The sequence below is a fragment of the Lepisma saccharinum genome, chromosome 3, assembly GCF_977018435.1.
Source record: "Lepisma saccharinum chromosome 3, izLepSacc3.1, whole genome shotgun sequence".
Taxonomy (NCBI): Eukaryota; Metazoa; Arthropoda; class Insecta; order Zygentoma; family Lepismatidae; genus Lepisma; species Lepisma saccharinum.
In genome coordinates, this window is record NC_139231.1 from 86,351,594 (window position 1) to 86,371,099 (window position 19,506).

Here is a 19,506-nt window from a genome sequence, read left to right on the forward strand (position 1 = left end):
AAAGGTCAAAAAAGATGTTTTTACTTGCTTGTAAATTATTGTCGAATGATTAGAATCTTAGAAACTATGGAACTATGGAGATAATATTCTTGGTAGAATACACATGCTTTTTTTTAATTGAAATTTTTAATGTGCATTGTTTTTTTTTCTTTCTAGGAGCTTTATTTTTTCGCCAGAGGTCCCCATTAGGTTGGATTATCATGGAAAACATGTTGACATGACTCATGGTCCACTGGCTGGATTGTTGATGGGGCTTGGGCAACTGAATTGTTCAGAGTTGAGATTGAAAAGATTGTCATATCGACATGGGTAAGTGCATGCATATATAAATCTCGTATCCAGTCCCCACCAAATGAAATACTCAAATAGAGTGCAACCTTGATAATAAGTTTGTCATTGGCTTGTGGCTAGACAACTTAATAATGTGGAAATGGCTTGTGGCTAGACAACTTAATAATGTGGAAAGTGCAAAAATCAGGGAATATTACTACTATTTTGTTGTACTTGGACTAGGAAGAATAAATACATAATGTAGGAAAATGTAACATCTTGGAATGTAAAAATTGGGATTCCACCATGCAAATATAAGGCACAACACTTTTAAGTGTACTTTTGTGCATATGAGGGAGGGGGTCAGATATAGATAGTCCCTGAACACAAGATATGTATAGGGAAAGCAGTCAATATGAGAGGTAATGTCTGGGAGGATTATTTAGTTGTGACTTGAGATGTTATATTAATATAAAAATCCAAGTATAGTGGTAGGATAGCACTTAGTTCTTAGCATGTTAAAAAATATTTATAGAATGATCCGAAGTCATGGAATTTGGTGGTGCAAAATGAGTTAATACCCTGCCACTACTTTTGAAGCATTTTTTGATCTCTCAGTTCTTCCTTTCCTATAGAATTAACTTTCAGACACATACAATTTACACAAAAAAATATGGGATAGTTTGTGGTGTATTTAAACATTTCACAAATATTAGCATACACGAGTATTTGAAAATAAGATCCTTAGGAAAATATTTGGATCTAAAATGGATAAGGAGACAGGTGAGTGGAGAAGATTACATAATTTAGAACTACATAATTTATATTCATGTCCAGATACGAGGGTCACTATTTATATTTTGAGCCTTGGCAACACTGATTGAAGTTAGGCACGATTTGATGTTTGCACGGAATCATCTGGCATTATTGACCATAACGTACTTCAAATGTTTTGTCAATAGCTTCATTTGTGTTGTTTATGTTGCCTTGGAGATTGCGCGACAACAATAAAATGGAATTAACTCGTGAACATTTTCGTGCGATGATTTTTTACGATTTTCGACGTGGATTATCAAGACAAGAGTGCATCGATCAACTTACTTCCACATTTGGCGATGAAGCCCCATCCTTTGCCACTGTGAAACGCTGGTATAACGAATTTAATTGTGGCCGCCATTCGCTCACTGACGAGATTCGCGAAGGTCGTCCAAAATCAGTTGTTGTTCAAGAAAACATTGATCCTGTGCAAAACCTAATACTGCAAGATCGTTATGTGACATACTGTGAGATTGAGGCAACCATAGGCATTAGTTCCACCATCATATATAAAATATTACATGATCATTTAGCTGTGAGAAAGGTATGTTCTCGTTGGATCCCACACAATCTGACAAAAACTCAAAAAGAAGGTTGCGTCAAATGGTGCAAACAAATGCTCAATAAATACAATCGTGGTGCATCAAAAGACGTATATAAGATTGTAACAGGTGACGAATCATGGATATATGCATATGAGCCGGACCGTAAACAGCAATCTACTGTATGGGTGTTTCAAGATGAACCGAACCCAATCCAACAAAAGTTGTTCGTGCTCGAAGGACATCGAAACAAATGGTCGCCTGTTTTTTTCGGGAAAACTGGTCATGTGGCAAGTGTGCCTTTAGAGGAACATAGAACGGTCAACTCTGAATGGTACACAACAATTTGTTTGTCAGAGGTCTTCGGTCAAATACGGAAAACAAACAAACGCCGTCGGATCATTCTTCATCAAGACAATGCCAGCTGTCACACATCTCATCTAACAACCAACTTTATGAACAGTCAAAAAATCGAATTGATGGGTCATCCACCGTACAGTCCTGATTTGGCACCCAATGACTTCTTGTTCCCGAATGTCAAGAATAAGTTGCGTGGACAACGATTTTCGTCGGCGGAAGACGCCGTTGATGCATTCAAAAACCATATTATGGAGGTGTCTCAAGAAGATTGGAAAAACTGCTTTGACAAATGGTTCGAACGAATGCAAAAGTGTATTGACCATAAAGGAGAATACTTCGAAAAACAATAAAGCAGTTTTCAATGCCAAATTCCTGTTTTTTCATTGTTAGGCTCAAAATATAAATAGTGACCCTCGTATTATTAGAATGATTAAATCAAGAAAACTTAGGTGGGCGGCCATGTGGCACGAATGGGAGAGGAAAGAGGAGTTTACAGGATTCTTGTTGGGAAACCTGATGGTAAGAGACCTGGAGGAAGGCCAAGATGAAGATGGACCTAAAGGAAATCGGTAGGGATGGAAAAGAGTATATAGAGCTTGCTCAGGATAGGGAAAGATGGAAGGCCTGTGTTGCTGCAGCCATGAACCTTTAGGTTTAAGAAGGCTAGAGAGTTAGTTAGTTAGTCTTCTTTTTTTCTTCCAGCTTACTAGGATTTGACAAATTGATAAGCTATATGCTATCTGAGTGGCTTCAGGACATCAAGAAGAATCAACTACCAAGTTTGTTGGGAGGAGTTGGTCCAATGCATTCCTTAGTTCAACTGTGTACGTATAAGAGCAGAAATCAGCTCGAGTTTTTCATGTTATTTTCTATTATATGTGAATACCATATTTTAAATTTTATTATAATTAGGTACATAATTTAAAAAGAAAATACTACTATACACTAGTCTGAAAGAGCAAAGATTAGCATTTTTGTGATATTTTACATTTCAAGATATGCAAGTAAACACAGAATATAGTTTCTTTTTCATGGATACTGTTCTGGGACACAACAACCTGCCTGCAACAAAACATTAATTTTTAATATATACAGGGTGTCTCATAAGTAATAGTGCAAACTGACACAGGTGAAAGTACACGACAATAGAAGCAAAAAAGTCTCGGTAAACATGGGTTTGCAAACGAGAAGTTTTTGAGATAATCGCGAATGTGTGACTACAAGCCGTCAGTGACTTCATTGTTTGTAAACATCGTCCTAGTTGGTAAAATGCTAATAATGTGTGCGAATGTGTGGTTACAAGCCGTGATTGATTGCATTTTGTAAACACAGAGTGCTTTACTCCATGCGTGGTCTGAGGTTTGCTCTTTGTTTACAAAACAGAACATTTCCGAGAGGTGGCGTTGTAATAAAACAGGATGGATACAATCAGTACACAGTCTAATCTTACTGTGGGAGTCACGCCAGTTGTGCTGTACTGCATAGTGAAAATGGAACCTTACAGCAACGAAGAACACATTTTACCAACTAGGATGATGTTTACAATCAATGAAGTCAGTGGTGGCTTGTAACAACACATTCACAATTATTTCGAAAATGGCTCGTTTGCAGACCATGTTTACTGAAACTGTTTTGCTTCTATTATCGTGTACTTTCACCTGTGTCAGTTTGTGCTATTACTTTTGAGAGACCCTGTATATGGGCAAAAATAAACATACCAGTATTAGCAGATATAGACCTGCTGGGTGATTGATTCTGTAGAAGGGACAGAGAAATTAAGGGTGAATCTTCCTACATGGCGAGATAAATTGTGAGCGGGTCATTACATGTCAACCAATAAAAAATATTTTTGAACCTTTAAGATTCAGATTTATTAGACTTTTTGTTTATACATTGTACCTATTAAGAGGACAAAAACTGCCAAATTTCAGATTTTTTCGGCTCTTAGTTTTCGAGTTATTGACATTCAAAAGAGCAAAAATCCCAAAATTTGACAACATTTTGAAATCTTTAAACAGCTGTAGATCAAAAACTATTTGACCAAGAGAACTCAAATTTGTGTCGTTCTCTTCTGCTTTTAATGGGCTTTAATTTGAAATAAAACATGACTTGAGAAACTGTAAAAAAAAACGTTTTTTGAAAATCTCAAAAACACCATTTTTTTTTCTTTGAAAAAAAAATGTTTTGAACACATCAATTGACTATTTGTATGCAAAATTTCATAATGGGACGGCAATGGGTTCCTGTGGAAATTATTTTTTTGTATTGTAATGTGCGAAATTTGCTAAATTTCTTGACTACCATGTTAAAACAACCATAACTTAAGTTGAGTGAATGATGTTGAAGTCTTCGTATTAGTCTATTTTTTTAGTTTCTTTTATCAAGATCTTTCTGGATCACAAAGAAGTTCACATGCTTACCATTATAATTTACGTAAAAGTTTATTGTTGTAAGGCCATGGTGGCCCAGTCGGTAAGGAATCTGACTGCTATACAGGGGACATGAGTTTCATTCCTGGGGTGAATGTTCATGTTTCTCTGGCAATGTCCCTTCATAAAGTGGCTCTGGGGCTAACGTCTCTTAATAAATTGGTACCTGGGTGGGTAAAGGCAGCTGGAATGTGTTGCCTACTTCCATACCCTCTATGTGCCTAGGCATGGTGCAGTGAACAACAGACTGCTTTACTGCAGGAAATTTACAAAAGCTAATATACTTGGATTAATTTTGGAACGATTCCAATGCCAATATTTCAGTAGTTCAGATATATATTATTTTTAAACAGAAATACAGTACAATTTTAAGTTTGTATGTTAAAAATGCCATAAAAACTCTGTATATTATAAATACAGTCACGGACACTTCTGGGATGTAACAACCCTGTTGACTTTCAGTGACATAAAAACTGTATTATAAAGTGATTGAGATTTGAAAACATTTCAATAGAACACACCTTCAAAACTACTTTTCTTCGGTTTCTCTTGCAGGAGATGAGTCCAACATAGTATTACATGTATGTACAACAAGGTACAATAATGTGTCCTCTATATTCAGACTTTCAAAAGTAAGAAATAGAATATTGATATCGGACGTTGAATTTTTACAAATTTTACTAATGACGTAACTTTGTAGTTCAAGGGATTCGAGATCTTTTTTGGCTACCAATAGAGCAATACCAAAAAGATGGGCGTATAGTTAGAGGATTGCAACGAGGAGCTAACTCTTTCACCACTTCCACAGCAATGGCTGCCTTGGAATTAACCAGCAGATTAGTTCAAGCAGTGCAAGTAAGTTACATTTAGAAGTATTACTGATACAAGTTTCATTGTTCATAATGAGGTAATTGAATTTAGTAGGGACGGACTAATATATTTGCCAATTCATACAAAAGTTGCATGAAGTACCCAAATGGGCTCTACATTAATGCATGCAACCAGATGATTGCAATGGTCTTTGCCTCAGAAAAAAGAGGAGAAAACAGAACCATACTAACATTCTTGTTATCTCACCTGACTGAGACAGTTGAAATTATAACCGTACATTGCCACATACCATAAGGATATCTTTTTATTTAATTTGATGCTTATAAAACCGTTAATTGGGTGAAACAAAATCTAATATTATTGTTATTGATGTTATTTTTGTTGCTGTAGGCCTTGCATGAAAAAATCGTGCATTAATACAAAGTGTAGTAATGATAGATATTGAATGTTATGGTAATTTTTGCTTACAAAGGTACTTTTGATTGCAATGAATTGTGCATAAAAACATCGATAATTTGAATCTTATAAAAGTTGATCAGATAATTTGGGTTTATAAATGTGCGTATGCTAATTTGCAAGCACATACAACCAAGATAAACTTGTTTTTGAATGAGAATTAATCATAAATTCAATATTTTACATGGGAAGCATCTTGTGATAATCCTTCACATGAATTAAGTAATTCTTTGCAGCAAACCTTCTTCGTGAAAAAAGAATGTATAACATGTGGGAAAAACTTTTTTCCCGCTGTGGGTAAAATCTTTTGTCAATCATTTAATGATGAAAATTAAAAAAGAACATAAGTTCAAGTGATATCAATTTATTGAATAAAATATACTTAACAGCAAGAATTGTAACAAGATGTCATAAAAAATAATATTTCGTACATGCTAAAAACAAGGTTTATATTCTGTGACCATGGTCTCGAAGTATGGCAGTAGGAAACACTGAAAGACAATTTTCGGAAAAATGGCTGTCACAGTCACATTGCATTTCTAGTAGAACAACTGAAAATAGTATTTTTGGTGGTTTCAAACTACATTAGGCATACCACCGTAATGCAAAATGTACAATTATCATCAAGAATTTATTTGTGCAACAAATTGCACATTAAAATGTGAATACTTGAACAGAATCTCAATTTGAAGGGTGCAATCAAACTGACGTACCCCAAAGACAGTGTAAATTGTCTGGAATCTAGGATAAGTATTTTCGATCTCTCTTGGTGAGTACAGATGGTCATAATATAAATAAAATACTAACTTTGAGTGATAATACTCATATTGGTGAAGATTTTGTGAAAGGAACTTGAAAAGTTTTCACATAAATCCATGTTTCTGCATGACTGAACTTAGTTTCATGGATTTGTGCTGTTTGTGCTAGGAATTGGTAAAATGCGATCTTTTTTCCATAGAAAATTGTTCATAAAGACCTCAAATATAATTTGAATGAATTATTAAGTATAAAATAAATGATTAAATGTTAAAATTGTACATTTAACAGCAAATATACTTTGTACAAATGTGATGTTATGGCCATGACTAATGTAAACTCATGCAAATTTACAATATAAGTACATGAAAGTTAATATATATAAATGAATGTACAGATTATTGATGAATTAATGAAAAATTGATGAACATAAATTGCATAATTAAGGTACTCACGTTTTCCGTGAAGCTGTTTTACATTATTTTCTATTAATTTCGGTAGCCACTGCCACCATCCTCGTTGGAATTTGTTGTGTTGTTGCTTGGAGCTTTTCTGTTGTTTTTGCCTAAATCGCCGCTAGGTGTGCTGCTGTTGCCTGTATGTCTGCATATATGTCGTCTGTTGTTCACCGGTGTTAATTGCTGCAGTAACGGAAGCCAGGCATGGTGTGCCTGAACACTATCTATGTTCAGTTGATGGTTGTAGTGCATGATGGCGTGTGTTTTTGATTTTTGTGTCTATGAGAGTGTGGGCTTTGTATTTGTAACCCACTATCGGCTCCCATAAAAAACATAGTAATGCATTTGGCTGAAAAAATGCATACTCCAAACTCTGGAACTCAAATTCATCAGATATGGACGATGCGCTGATGACACGATAGTCATATACAAAAAAAAACAGAAGAGATCAACCTGTTGTTGGAAAAACTAGATAGCATCCACCCCAGACTAAAATTCACCATAGAACATGAAAAGCAGGGCAAAATCAATTTCTTGGACCTCACCATCAGCCGCGGGGGCAACAAATTCACAACCACAGTTTTCAGAAAACCAGATACAGGCAACCAATATATCTATGCACTATCCAACCATCCACCCAAGCAAAGGGCCAAAGTATGGCTAAACTTCTTCCGAAGAGCCTTCTCCTACTGTTCCAGAGAAGAAGACCTGAGGGACGAGATAGCAATCATCACGGAACTTCCATTAAAACATGCATATACTGAATGTCAATTCTCAACATGGTGCAGCAAAGCTGAAATCTAAGTCAGTCAACCTGCATCATCAACACAACCTGCTCCACCATCGCAACCAGATCCCAGTTGCAAATCCAAGTGGTTTACCTTTCCTTACCATCCAACCATATCCAACCACCCCTAAAACATCCAAATAGCACACAAACCAAACTCCAAAATAGCTCACTAACTAAACAAACATAAACGGTACTTCCTCTCCCCCCTCAACAATCCAGGCGTCTATGATGCTGAATGAGAGTGCAAGGCTCATTACATCAGCAGAGCCATCAGTGAGAGAATTCAGCAGCACCTATCAAATGCAAAAACTGCCCAACCCACCACCGGACTTGCCAACCATATCAAATTCCACAACCATAAAATTGAGAAAGTACATGTCAAATACAAAGCACACACACTCATAGACACAAAAATCAAAGAAACACACGCCATCATGCACTACAACCATCAACTGAACATAGATAGTGGTCAGGTACACCACGCCTGGCTTCCCTTACTGCAGCAATTAACACCAGTGAACAGCAGAAGACATACACGCAGACATATAGGCGACAGCAGCACACCTAGCGACAATTTAGGAAAAAACAACAGAAAAGCACCAAGCAACAAAACAAGGAATTCCTACGAGGATGGTGGCAGTGGCTACCGAAGTTAATAGAAAATAATGTAAAATAGCTTCGCGGAAAACGTGAGTACCTTAATTATCTATTATCGCATCTCTCATTCCCATAGTATGAATAAATCGCATGTTACTTTTTATTTTTATTTTTATTTGCTTTATTTTACTTCGCTTTTTGTGCCACTTTTGGCTAATTTGCAAAGATGGAGATGAGTGATGACATTATGAAATTAATGAATGGACACTCAGATATCCACACCCAAGCCGGGATTCGAAACTGGGACCCCTAGCATTGTAGCGTGATGTGCTAACCACTCCGCCACGAGGGCCGGTGCATGTTATTTGTAAAGTTGTATATATGTTGAAGTCTGTTTGAATTATAAAGTTAGTTAAAACATGATTATGATGTTTTTTAATCAATGTATTCCTACACTTTTGATGGTATCTACCTCCTGCTTTTAGGCATAAACTAAATATCAAACATATTATTATTGCATTGTGGCTGCGGTGGCTCAGTCGGTAACGCATCTGACTACCATGCTAAAGGTCCCGGGTTCGATCCCTAGCCGGTTCAAATCCGGGAACTTTTCTAACGATGAAAGCAGCCCCGGCGCCCACCCAGCGTCGAATAACATGGGTACCTGGGGGAAACCCTGGGGGGTAAAGGCAGTCAGGGGCATGATGCTGATCACATCACCCCCACTCACGACCGGATCAAGAAAGTGTGGGGCGTTACCCCCACACCCCCTATACGCCTTCATGGCATGGTGCTATGCACAGGGGAGCACTTTACTTTTATCTTTTTATTATTGCATTAATTTCCATTTTTTTTGTGTGTGTAGTATTATCTCCGAGGGTGTTGTAGAAGATTTTTTAAATTCAAACTTCAAACAATTAATGTTATAAAATATTATGATAAAAATGAGTAAGTGCCAGAAATACCAATAAAGGTAGGTGTAAAAATCATTTTTATTATCACAGGATGGCCACTATAGGACCATGATAAAATTCAAGTATAATTCCCTGTTTTCAAGGCAAACTTTCCAAAAATTCAAGGATGCAAGCTGATGTTTTCTCTATTTCAGCCTTACGTATTACCGCCTCTCAACACCCACACACACAAATATATTTATATAAAGCGTGCATGTGACTCCAATGTATTCAAAATTCTAATTCAATTAAGTGGTATATACACTAAAATATTAAATTTAAGATGTGGAGTTTACATTTGCCATTTCACATATTCAGACTCGAAATACGAGTACATCTACAAACACAAGTCACATATGTTGTGGAATACATTAAACTACGAAAAATTGTTAATTTCAAGCTCAAATTTACCTAATCAACTTCATGATTATATTATCTTGCAGTAATTTTTCTGTCAGTTAGATTGTTGTGCACAGTACACTAACACAGTAAACAGATTGAGAGAATTTTGGTTTATTTTCCTCGCAGCTTTATATTCTTTTCCTTCCTTGATAGAAAAAAAGCTAAACCGTGAAAAAATTGCCTCGGTGCATTTGTAAATTTATGAATTCATTTGAATTAATAAAAGTTGTAATTTTTCACGTCTGCGGAGAAAAATCCACGTGAATTCCCGGAGACAATAATTCACGCATAATTCCCAGAATTCAAGGAATTCCCGCTGAGGGACAAAGCACAAGGTATGTTTTAATTAAAATTATCTTGTGTTCAGGCTTTTTGTTTATTACAAAATTGTTATTTTCATTGCAGAGTACTGCTGAGACTGCTTACGACATGGTCTCCCCTGGACCCAGTGTTCGGAGACGATTGCATGGAATGCAAGGAAAGCGTCGAAGATACAACCAACCAGCTGACATACGAGAGGGCATGGCAAATGCATATCATGTAGTCAAAGAGGTTTGTACTTACTTACTTAATCCATTCTCTTCTACCTTGCAGCATAGGGGTTTTCTGTCCCTGTCCTGCACTTCTTTCCAGTCGCTGCCCCTTATTTCCACAGCTCTCCTTACATCATCTTCCCACACTTTTCTAGGTCTTCCTCTTGGTCTTGTCCCCTGCATTTTCACTTTATACATCGCCTTGGCTATGTGCATTCCAACCATTCTCTTCACCTGACCAAACCATCTTAATTGGTTATTTTATACTTTCTCTAGTAAAGGAGAAACTCTCAAACAATTTCTTATGGTTTGACTTGATCTCTTCTTGTTTTTCCTTCTATCTTACACAAGAATCTCATTTCCATTGTCTGCAGTTTATGTTAAGGACTCGCAGCTGTGCAGAATCGTGGGTATGTATACAGTTTTTAGACTGCTAGTTTTGTGGACTTTGTTATTTCCTTTTCATTGAGGAAGTTTCTCTTCAAGGCATTAAATAAGCATCCTGGTACTTGTATATTCTGCTGTTAATTTTTTTTTTAAAAAAAAATTCATTCTCCATTTTACCATCTTGCTGTAGTGTTGCTCCCAGATATTTGAAGCTATCGTATCACGCCACAGACGTGAATCGAATCTAGGACCCAGGCATCATAAATAAATAAGGTAAACACGTTATAAAAATGGTCCCGCTAAAGCATTGAAAAAGAGCTTCTTATAAGCTCTTCGAGGCAGCGTCCTTCAGCGGAGTTGGAAAAACTCCGCTGCCATTGCATTAGAAAATGAAATCAGGAATCAGCGTTCTTGCTCAGAATTGCCGTTGCCAAAGGACGCGATCGAAGCAACCGTCGTAACAGCCGATAGTTCGAATTTCACTTAAATTGGTCGCGGAAGTAAATCTCAGTCTTAGTTGTCTTCCGTTTTCCGTCAGATGAAGTAGTTACAAAAGAACTTCGTTCCTAGTTGTTTTCAGTTCACGTTGAATCCGGTTATCACGAGAGAGCTCCAAAGGCATCATAAGTTTAGAAAAAGGAGCGAACGAACGATCGGGAAGTTAAAGTTATCGTTTAAAATATCGGTCTACGAAAGTACAGAGTTTGGAGACCGGAGTTGCTCCCTCGTCCGTTTTCTTACAAAGTAGGACCACGTCGATCCAAGGACCAGCGGAGAAGAGATTGCCTTAGAACTTCAGGTAACGAACATTCCTTATATCTTTCCTCCCCCTTCCTGTTCAGTCAAAGGTAGTGTTTTTAAATATATGTCTTATTCACGGGGCTAGTCCCCTTGCACTTTGAGTGTCGACGTTGCTCTTCAGAGCTACCCCCCTTTTTTTACAACGTTCCTCTCGCTTAGTAAGCAAGTGGCTAAAGGCTGTCATAGCCCATCAACGATCCCCTTTTTGGACTTTATACGTGGTAGCTCTTTTTCAATGCTTCAGCGGTACCCTTTTTATAATGTGATTAGCTTATTTATTTATGATGCCCGGGTCCTAGGTTCAAGTCATGTCTGCGGCATGATACGCTATTAACCTGTTCTAATTCTTGATTTCCAAGGTATATTTTATGCTCTACCTCTTCTCTTGCTATTGTCATTGTCATACAGTCTGTATACAAAATGCCGTAACTATGTTAGAACTGGAAATGCTAAATCAGAAGAGTTTGAAACAACAAGAGGCTTGAAACAAGAACGATATATACTCAGTCCCCTCCTTTTCATCATATTGGTGGATGAAGTCATAAAAGAATGTAACAAAAAAGTCAAAAAGTTACAACTAGGATATAAAAACATGAGGCCAGTACAACTGTCACATTTTGCATACACGGACGATATCCTAATTTTAGGAAGCTTTGAGAAAAATTAGATGAAAATCTGGAATAAAGAACTCCTAAGATATGGAGAATAAATAACAATAAAAAAAGAGGAAAAAGGTTTGTGCTGAGTAAATTTGAATTTATTAATGCATTATTGATTAAAATAATAGTAATGTATAGGACCCGGGACTTTGTCTTATAAAACTGTAAAATATGTGTGTAATCGTATCACGCTGCAGGCGTGGGTCGAACCCAGGACCCCGGCATCATAAATTAATAAGCTAATCACTTCATAAAAAGGGCCAGTTACGAAAGAAGCTGGAAAAAGCTTCTTTCAAACACAGAACATGGGCAACCTTCAGTGGATCTTGAAAAATCCGCTGATGCAAATTCTACCAGAACTCGCAGGGTAAATAAGCAAAGACAGCTTTACGCTAAAAAACGCCATTATCGAGAGACGTGCTCGAGGCAACGGATTTAGCGATCAAAAGTTCAAATTCTGAATAAATAGTATGCGTGAGAAAAGCTCGTTCTTAGTTTCCTATAGATTTTCAGCAAATATAGTAATGGCTAGTGAGCTCCGGATTCACACTGAATTGCTATCTATTTTACATCGAATTAAGTCTTAGTAACTGAGCTCCTAAATAGTAGAAGTGAAAAGGAAAGGAGAGAAATACGAGCAAAAGTAAGGAAGCCAGGACCGCCAAGGACAAGATCTTCCAACAGCACTGCAGGTAACGAACATTACTATGACTCTTCTTCACCCTGCCCGTTCAGTCAAGTGTTTTAAATAAATGTGCGTGTTTTCTTATTTCACGGAGCACTATAAATTTTGAATACCAGGCTCTCACATAGCCTATCTACGATCCCCTAAATCTTAGACTTTAGACGTAATTATGTCATAAAAAATTAAAATGGCGGAAAAATGAAAAATATTACTAGTAAAGCCTAAAATATGCACAACAGTACTTTCGAATTTCTTATTACACGGGAAGTCAGTATCTTCCAGGGAAGATCGAGGAGCGTGGGGGTGGGGTATTAAATGAAGTCAGAATCTCTTTAATCTTTTGACTGAACAAGGACAGAGAATATTTTTCCTCAATAATGTTCGCATGGCTATTAAGTGTTGGCTGGATAAAAAGAAGGGGAAGGGGGGTCATCTGCTTTTTAATTTCTTCACACATAATTTCCTTGTCCTGCCATTTAAAATATAAACTATTCATTGCACTAAAAGTAAGAAGAATAGATTATAAATAACCAATTATATTCAAGACAACTATGAAATTATACAGAAATATGTCAAAATATGCCGTATAAAGTTTGTCTATTTCGGCTGATTTTTATCAGGTAGGTAATGACCTCACTCCAGTATTTGATCTGATGCTAAATAAAAAATATGTTATAAAGTCTCAGGCCCTAGTAATGTACAAATGTTTCTTCATAACTTTTCACTGAAGATTGGGCCATGACAATCTTATTGATTCCAGCCAATATAGATATAAACATTGTAGCAATTTAAAGTTCAAAGCATGTTTTATCATATTATAAACATCACATTCCTTTGAAATTTCTTGTTGATATTATCATGCCACATGGAAGTTGAAAGAAGAAACCAATATGACGAACTACATCTTGTTAGGATCAAGTCAAGCTGTACGTGGAACGTGACAACACTACACACAGCGATGTCCGTTGAACCGTGTAAACTGCAGGCTGGCACTGCAAGTTAATGCTTGTAGTGTTGCCACATTCCACATACAGCTTTACTCCACTGAATAAAAATCTGTATAATATCGGTTTCGTAATGTGAATTGGCATTAATATTGCATTTTAAATACAGATACAAAGAGAGAGAAGGGCCTCCCCGATGGCACAGTGGTAGCGTTGTTGCCTTGTAATCAAGGGGTCCCGGGTTCGATACCCGGTGGAGGCACATGGCACAGTGGTTCGGATCCCACTTTAAACTGTAGGTCCAGTCCCGATTAGCCTTACTGTGCATAAAGTGGACTTAAAAGAACAATTCAATCAATTCAATTCAATCAGATACAAAGAGCTTGAAAATAAGACCAAAATTGTATTTGTAGGACTACCCAGTACTAAGAAAAAGTTTCTTTGCAAAATTGAAAAGAACAATTTTTTGACAAATTTTGAAAACCTGAAAATTAATAATTGTTTAAATCCTTTCTGGCTGCACCCTGCTAAAATTTCATAACGATCGGACAACCTGTTTTTGATTTACAGATTGTCAAAGTGAGTGATCATTTGGAGAAGAAAAAAAAACATGCCCTTTTTGTTTTCACGGCGATAAAAAATATAAGGCATAGTCAAAAAAAAATTTGGTGAGCATAGATTAACGCAGAATTGAATAAGCTAAATTTTGATGTAACTCTTTTTTTATATAGATCTTCTGGTTAATTTTTAATTTGAGTCCTAATTCTAACTCTAGTATCTAAAAATTTTAATCCGACAGTAGAGCATCTTTCACTGGGACCACCAGATCTGTAACACAAGCAGTGTTTAGTTGCAGGATATTAATCCTGAGTAAGTTTCCTTTGCATGGCCCAAAACAAAACTTTTATGTTTCTCTTTCCAGTTATGTAAACTTGGAGGCAATAAAATGCAATAGTTTCAGAGATATGCTTGCTGTTTCCTTTTTCACTAGTTCCTTCCCAAATACCCTGTATGTAATTATTCCATTAGAACCATTATCGTATCAATGTACCAGAGTTTTATTTTAGTATATTTATAGTTTCACAAAAGAACTAATCAGGATATTAAAAGAGGGATCATTTAATCACAAAAAATTTGCACATTTTCCATAATTTCTAGGATAGTGAATATCGACTGAGCTCTAATCATGTTGTTATGATGAGACACTATTTTTCATTTCTGGCATGTTCCACCAATTCCAGCTCTAGACAAGATAGAATTTTGTATCACATTGAACTTGAATGCTTATAATTCCACAACTTACATGAAATGAAGTAGAAAATTCGAAATTCTAATGTACTCACCAATACATTAGTATCTAATAGAACTATAATAACTTTTCCAACATTATGAATGTAAATGCTCTAAACTTAGTTTTACATATATCTAAGAGTGAGAGATGTGAAAACATTACGAGGTAATAGAACTTGAAACTCCTAATCCTTAGTTTACTCCCATACAGAAGAAAATACAATATTATACTGATTTTTGTAAGAATGATAAACTCTCTTTTATTTAGGATATTCAAATGAGAAATTGGTATGGAATAAACAAAATTTACACTTATTGCGCAATTTCCAAGAAAGAATCCTGGGTTCGATTCCCGGTAGAGGCACATGGCACAGTGGTTCGGATCTCACTTTAAACTGTAGGTCCAGTCCCGATTAGCCTTTCTGTGCATAAAGTGGACTTAAAACAACAATTCAATCAATCAAAATCCAAGAACGAATGTTGGAGGGTGAACTATCTTATAAAATAATAAGACTATAAACTTCTATTTTTATATTTTAGGATCATCAGTGTCATATTTTATTTTCTAGGGTTTGGGAGAAACTGCACAAACAATTGTTCGTGTTGCAAGTGAAGAACACGAGCAGAAGGGTGTATCCGGAGCTGTTGGTGGTGTTCTTAGACAGATCCCACCAACCGTTGTAAAGCCTATTATTTTAGCGACAGAAGCAACATCCAATGTCTTGGGTGGGATGCGAAGTCAATTGGTGCCTGATGCTAGGAAAGAAGCTGTTGAGAAATGGAGGACAGACAAGGTGTAGTCAATTACTCTCATCTGTGATTTTTGAAATGTAAATATTGCACAGCAGATTTCTACTCGTATCTGTGAAGGCAGCAATCAAAACTGCAAATTCCCAAAGAAGTAATCTATTGTATCAAATTTGGAAAGTTTAAAGTAATAATTAATACCATTTTACTTTTGCAAATATTTTAGAGATAAACTCATGAGGTTGCCGTGTGGCTGAACAATGTAGAGAAAGGAGTGGAAAGCCTTTCACAGACTTTAAATGTTTCATAGCTCTCACGTAGAGCATTTGTATATAGATGTATTGAAGGACAATTCTGAAACTTGATTTTTATACATTTTAGTGATATAGGGGGAAAAAACTGGAGGAATTTTAATTTTAAATTGTTTTTATTTACTTTATGCTGCAGATCTTGAATTTTTCATCCAAAATAGAATGTCATTGAAATGTATCATGTTCTTTGTGCATATATTTTGTAATGTATTTTTTCTTCTTTTGTAAAGAAAATGGTATGTAACATATAAATATACAATTTTTACCATATGTAAAATTTTATTCATTAATGAAATGAACTTGCACAAATAACGGTCACTTTGGCATAGATCTCTGCTGTCCTCTAGCTTTCACCGCATCAGAAGAATGGACTAAATTTGAACTTTAAACTTGTTTAAAAGGTAACTTTAACAACCATAGAAAGAAGTTGGTGTATCATGATGAGTTGCCAACAATACATTGGAGAGTACATACACATCATGACACTGCAACTTCCTTCTTGTTTTTAACGACCTGATTTAATAATAATAATAATAATAATAATAATAATGTTTAGATGCTGTCCAGACTCCTGATAAAGCCTTATGTTGTGAAGAAAGAGTATAATAGAGTACATGCCGAAAATAATCTATTAATTGTGTGAACATGTTGAACTATGGTATAATGTCAAGATATAAAATCTAGGTCAGTCCACATGCAGTGATTTTGTGCAACAAAAATCCTGAAAAATTGTTTAGACAACTTAATGGGTATGTAGGAAGTATAATTAAATCCTTCCACAGCCAGCATCTGAAACACCAAAATTGCCAAAGGTCTTAAAGATATGAATATAATTATATGACTGGCAATTTTGGTGCTTCAGGGGCTTGCTGTGAAAAATAGTTTCAACTGGTCTACAGCTTCCGGTTAAATTCAGAGAGAAAGATTTGAAATAAAACATTCTTGACAGGTTTCCTGAATACCAGGTGTGCTGGTTAATAATTCTTAATTTTTCGAAAGGAAACAAGTGTATCTGGGGAGAAAGGTAACAAATGCTTTATTCAAAGTATGCGCCATCTCTAGCTATACATTGTGCCCATCTGTGCATCAAATTGTGGATGCCCTTCCAGTCAGCAAGCCATTGTTCGACATCTTCGTAATTGTTGAAGTGTTGCTGGGAAAGTGAGTGAGACCGATGAAAACAAGTGGTAGTCCGAAGGGGCTAAGTCTGGTGAGTATGGCAGGTGGGGCAAGAATTCCCAGCCAAGTGCAGAAATGGTGTCTCCGACGCCTTCCGCTGTGTGTGAAGAGGCGTTGTCGTGCAGCAAAATCTTTTTTACGTGTCTTGTCGCACAATCTGGGCACTTTTCGATCAATGCATGGTTCAAATTGATGAGTTGTTGACAGTAGCGAACTATGAGGGGAGAAAAAATGATGATTGCTTTTTACGGGTGGTATATTATATTGCTTTAAAGTTGGTTTTACAAAAGGTTAACTTTAAATATATAATATATCAAAAAACAGCAAAAACAAAAGAGAACCACGCTTTACGTGGCCACACGCAGACCCTATTCCACGTGTGGTGTTCCGTATAGTAACAGATATCCCTTGAGATATCTGTTAAGCAACAGACGAACTTTAGCCTAACTTTAATAATCGGTAACTAGAGGAGGGCTTAATAGGCTTATGATTCACTAAAATGATAGAAGGTCAGACACCTTTAAACGACATATTTATTCATGGAAAAGAACATCACTTGTGGCATAGCTACCACCAAACATGAGCACTTCACTGTACAAGACACAAAAAAAGATATACAAAAGATTTTGTACTTACATATCAGCCGTTTTCATACTAGATCAATCAAACCTGGGGCTTTACCCACACTTTTTCACTCTTTATCGCCACATCCCGACACATGGACAAATTTGTAATACACCACACTAAAAAATTATGATTGTGTGCTTCCTTGGTGTAACAAAGGCTTTGGGGGGTGATAAATGAATTTTCCTGGCTTTTCTGGGAAGGATGGCTAAGGACAACTTGGATATTCACTGATATCCTCTGGATGCTTCTATGGCGTCAGTCCTGCCGACCATGTGGTTTGGATTTCCACATGGGATGATGGACACAAAACTCGCTATTTTGCTGAATTTTCACTTGGATCCTTAAATGCACTTGTGGACACAATATCCCACTTGGTCACACACACTTAGGCCTGTGTTTCCTGTAACAGGACCTTAGATCCCTTTTCCCTTCATGTATCCTTTGTTGCTGGCACATGTGGCCATTCACACACTGAATTTCACCAGCAACTTCCAAGCTGACCTGCTCTGAGGTGGGTCTGTAATACAAGTGAGCTTGACTAGCAAGCTCAGAACACAATAGGCCATCTGAAAAGTCCCCTCTGTGACGTCACAGCCTTGGCGGCTTCTCATTGGCCAGCTGGAGTCTTTTGAGATCTTTCCTTGTCTTTGGGAGAGTTGCCACTTTCTCCCGCCAGATGGCAGAGTTATCAATTGCTTAAGAAGCATAAACAAAAGTGTTATTTCAGCTTTTCTGGCTTAGTTATGCCAGATAATTGCAAATGAGTTTAATTTTAATAAATTAGGCATTATTTTACCTGTGGGTGAGTGTTATCTCTGATTTTCAGTAAGGAATAAAAGATTTAGTAAACATGTGATTTGGAGCACATGGTTTTTGTTCTCCAAAATGGCTACTGTTAGCCTAACAATGGTTGGTTCTTTATAAATAAAGCATTTCTACCCCTCCCATGAGTGACAACTGGTTATTAAACATGAACCATGATCCTAATTGGGGTTGGGGGGTATAAATTTCTGGGAGAATAGCTCTCACAAGCTTTCCCTGATGCCAACCTAATGGCCCTTGTACTTAGGTTGGCTTGTGGTTATTTGTGTGTGGGCATGTATGCCCAATGCTGATTGGTCATAGAACAGCATTCACCGTTTCACCTGGTTTCAGAAGCTCATGGTACACCACACCCTTCTGATCCCACCAAATGCACAGCATTGTCTTCCTTCCGAAGCGATTCGGTTTTGCAGTTGATGTTGAAGGTTATCCTGGGTCAACCCATGACTTTTTCCATTTTGGATTCTTGAAGTAGATCCAGTTTTCGTCCCCAGTCACTATCCGATGCAAGAAAGACTTTCTTTCATGCGAAAGCAACACTTCACACACCGTTTTTCACTTTTCCATTTGTCTGTCGTTCAGATGATGTGGGACCCATTTTTCTGCCTTCTGAATCTTTCCCATGGCATGAAGACGATCAGATATGGTTTGGCGACCAACATTTAACTTCTCTGCCAGTTGTTGTTGTGTTTGCGTATCGTCTTCGTCCAACAGTGCTTGCAATTCGGCGTCTTGGAATTTTTTTGGCTGCCCCGGGCGATCTTTGTCTTTCAAGTCGAAATCACCATTTTGAATCGTCGAAACCAATGCACACACGCATCTTGTGTTAGGACATAGTCACCATACGTTTCCACAGGATAC

At 36.9% G+C, this 19,506-nt stretch overlaps 1 protein-coding gene across 1 annotated transcript in view; it reads left to right on the forward strand.

Moving 5' to 3' along the window:
• Positions 1–16,276, forward strand: part of Atg2 (Autophagy-related 2) — a 142,919-nt gene extending 126,643 nt beyond the window's left edge. The window contains exons 33-37 of the mRNA XM_083118960.1: positions 157–309; positions 2,691–2,812; positions 5,118–5,272; positions 10,066–10,212; positions 15,529–16,276. Coding sequence (XP_082975086.1) covers positions 157–309; positions 2,691–2,812; positions 5,118–5,272; positions 10,066–10,212; positions 15,529–15,759 — 808 coding nt within the window. The 3' untranslated portion in view covers positions 15,760–16,276. The remainder of the gene's footprint in view (positions 1–156; positions 310–2,690; positions 2,813–5,117; positions 5,273–10,065; positions 10,213–15,528) is intronic.
• Positions 16,277–19,506: the final 3,230 nt, after the last annotated feature.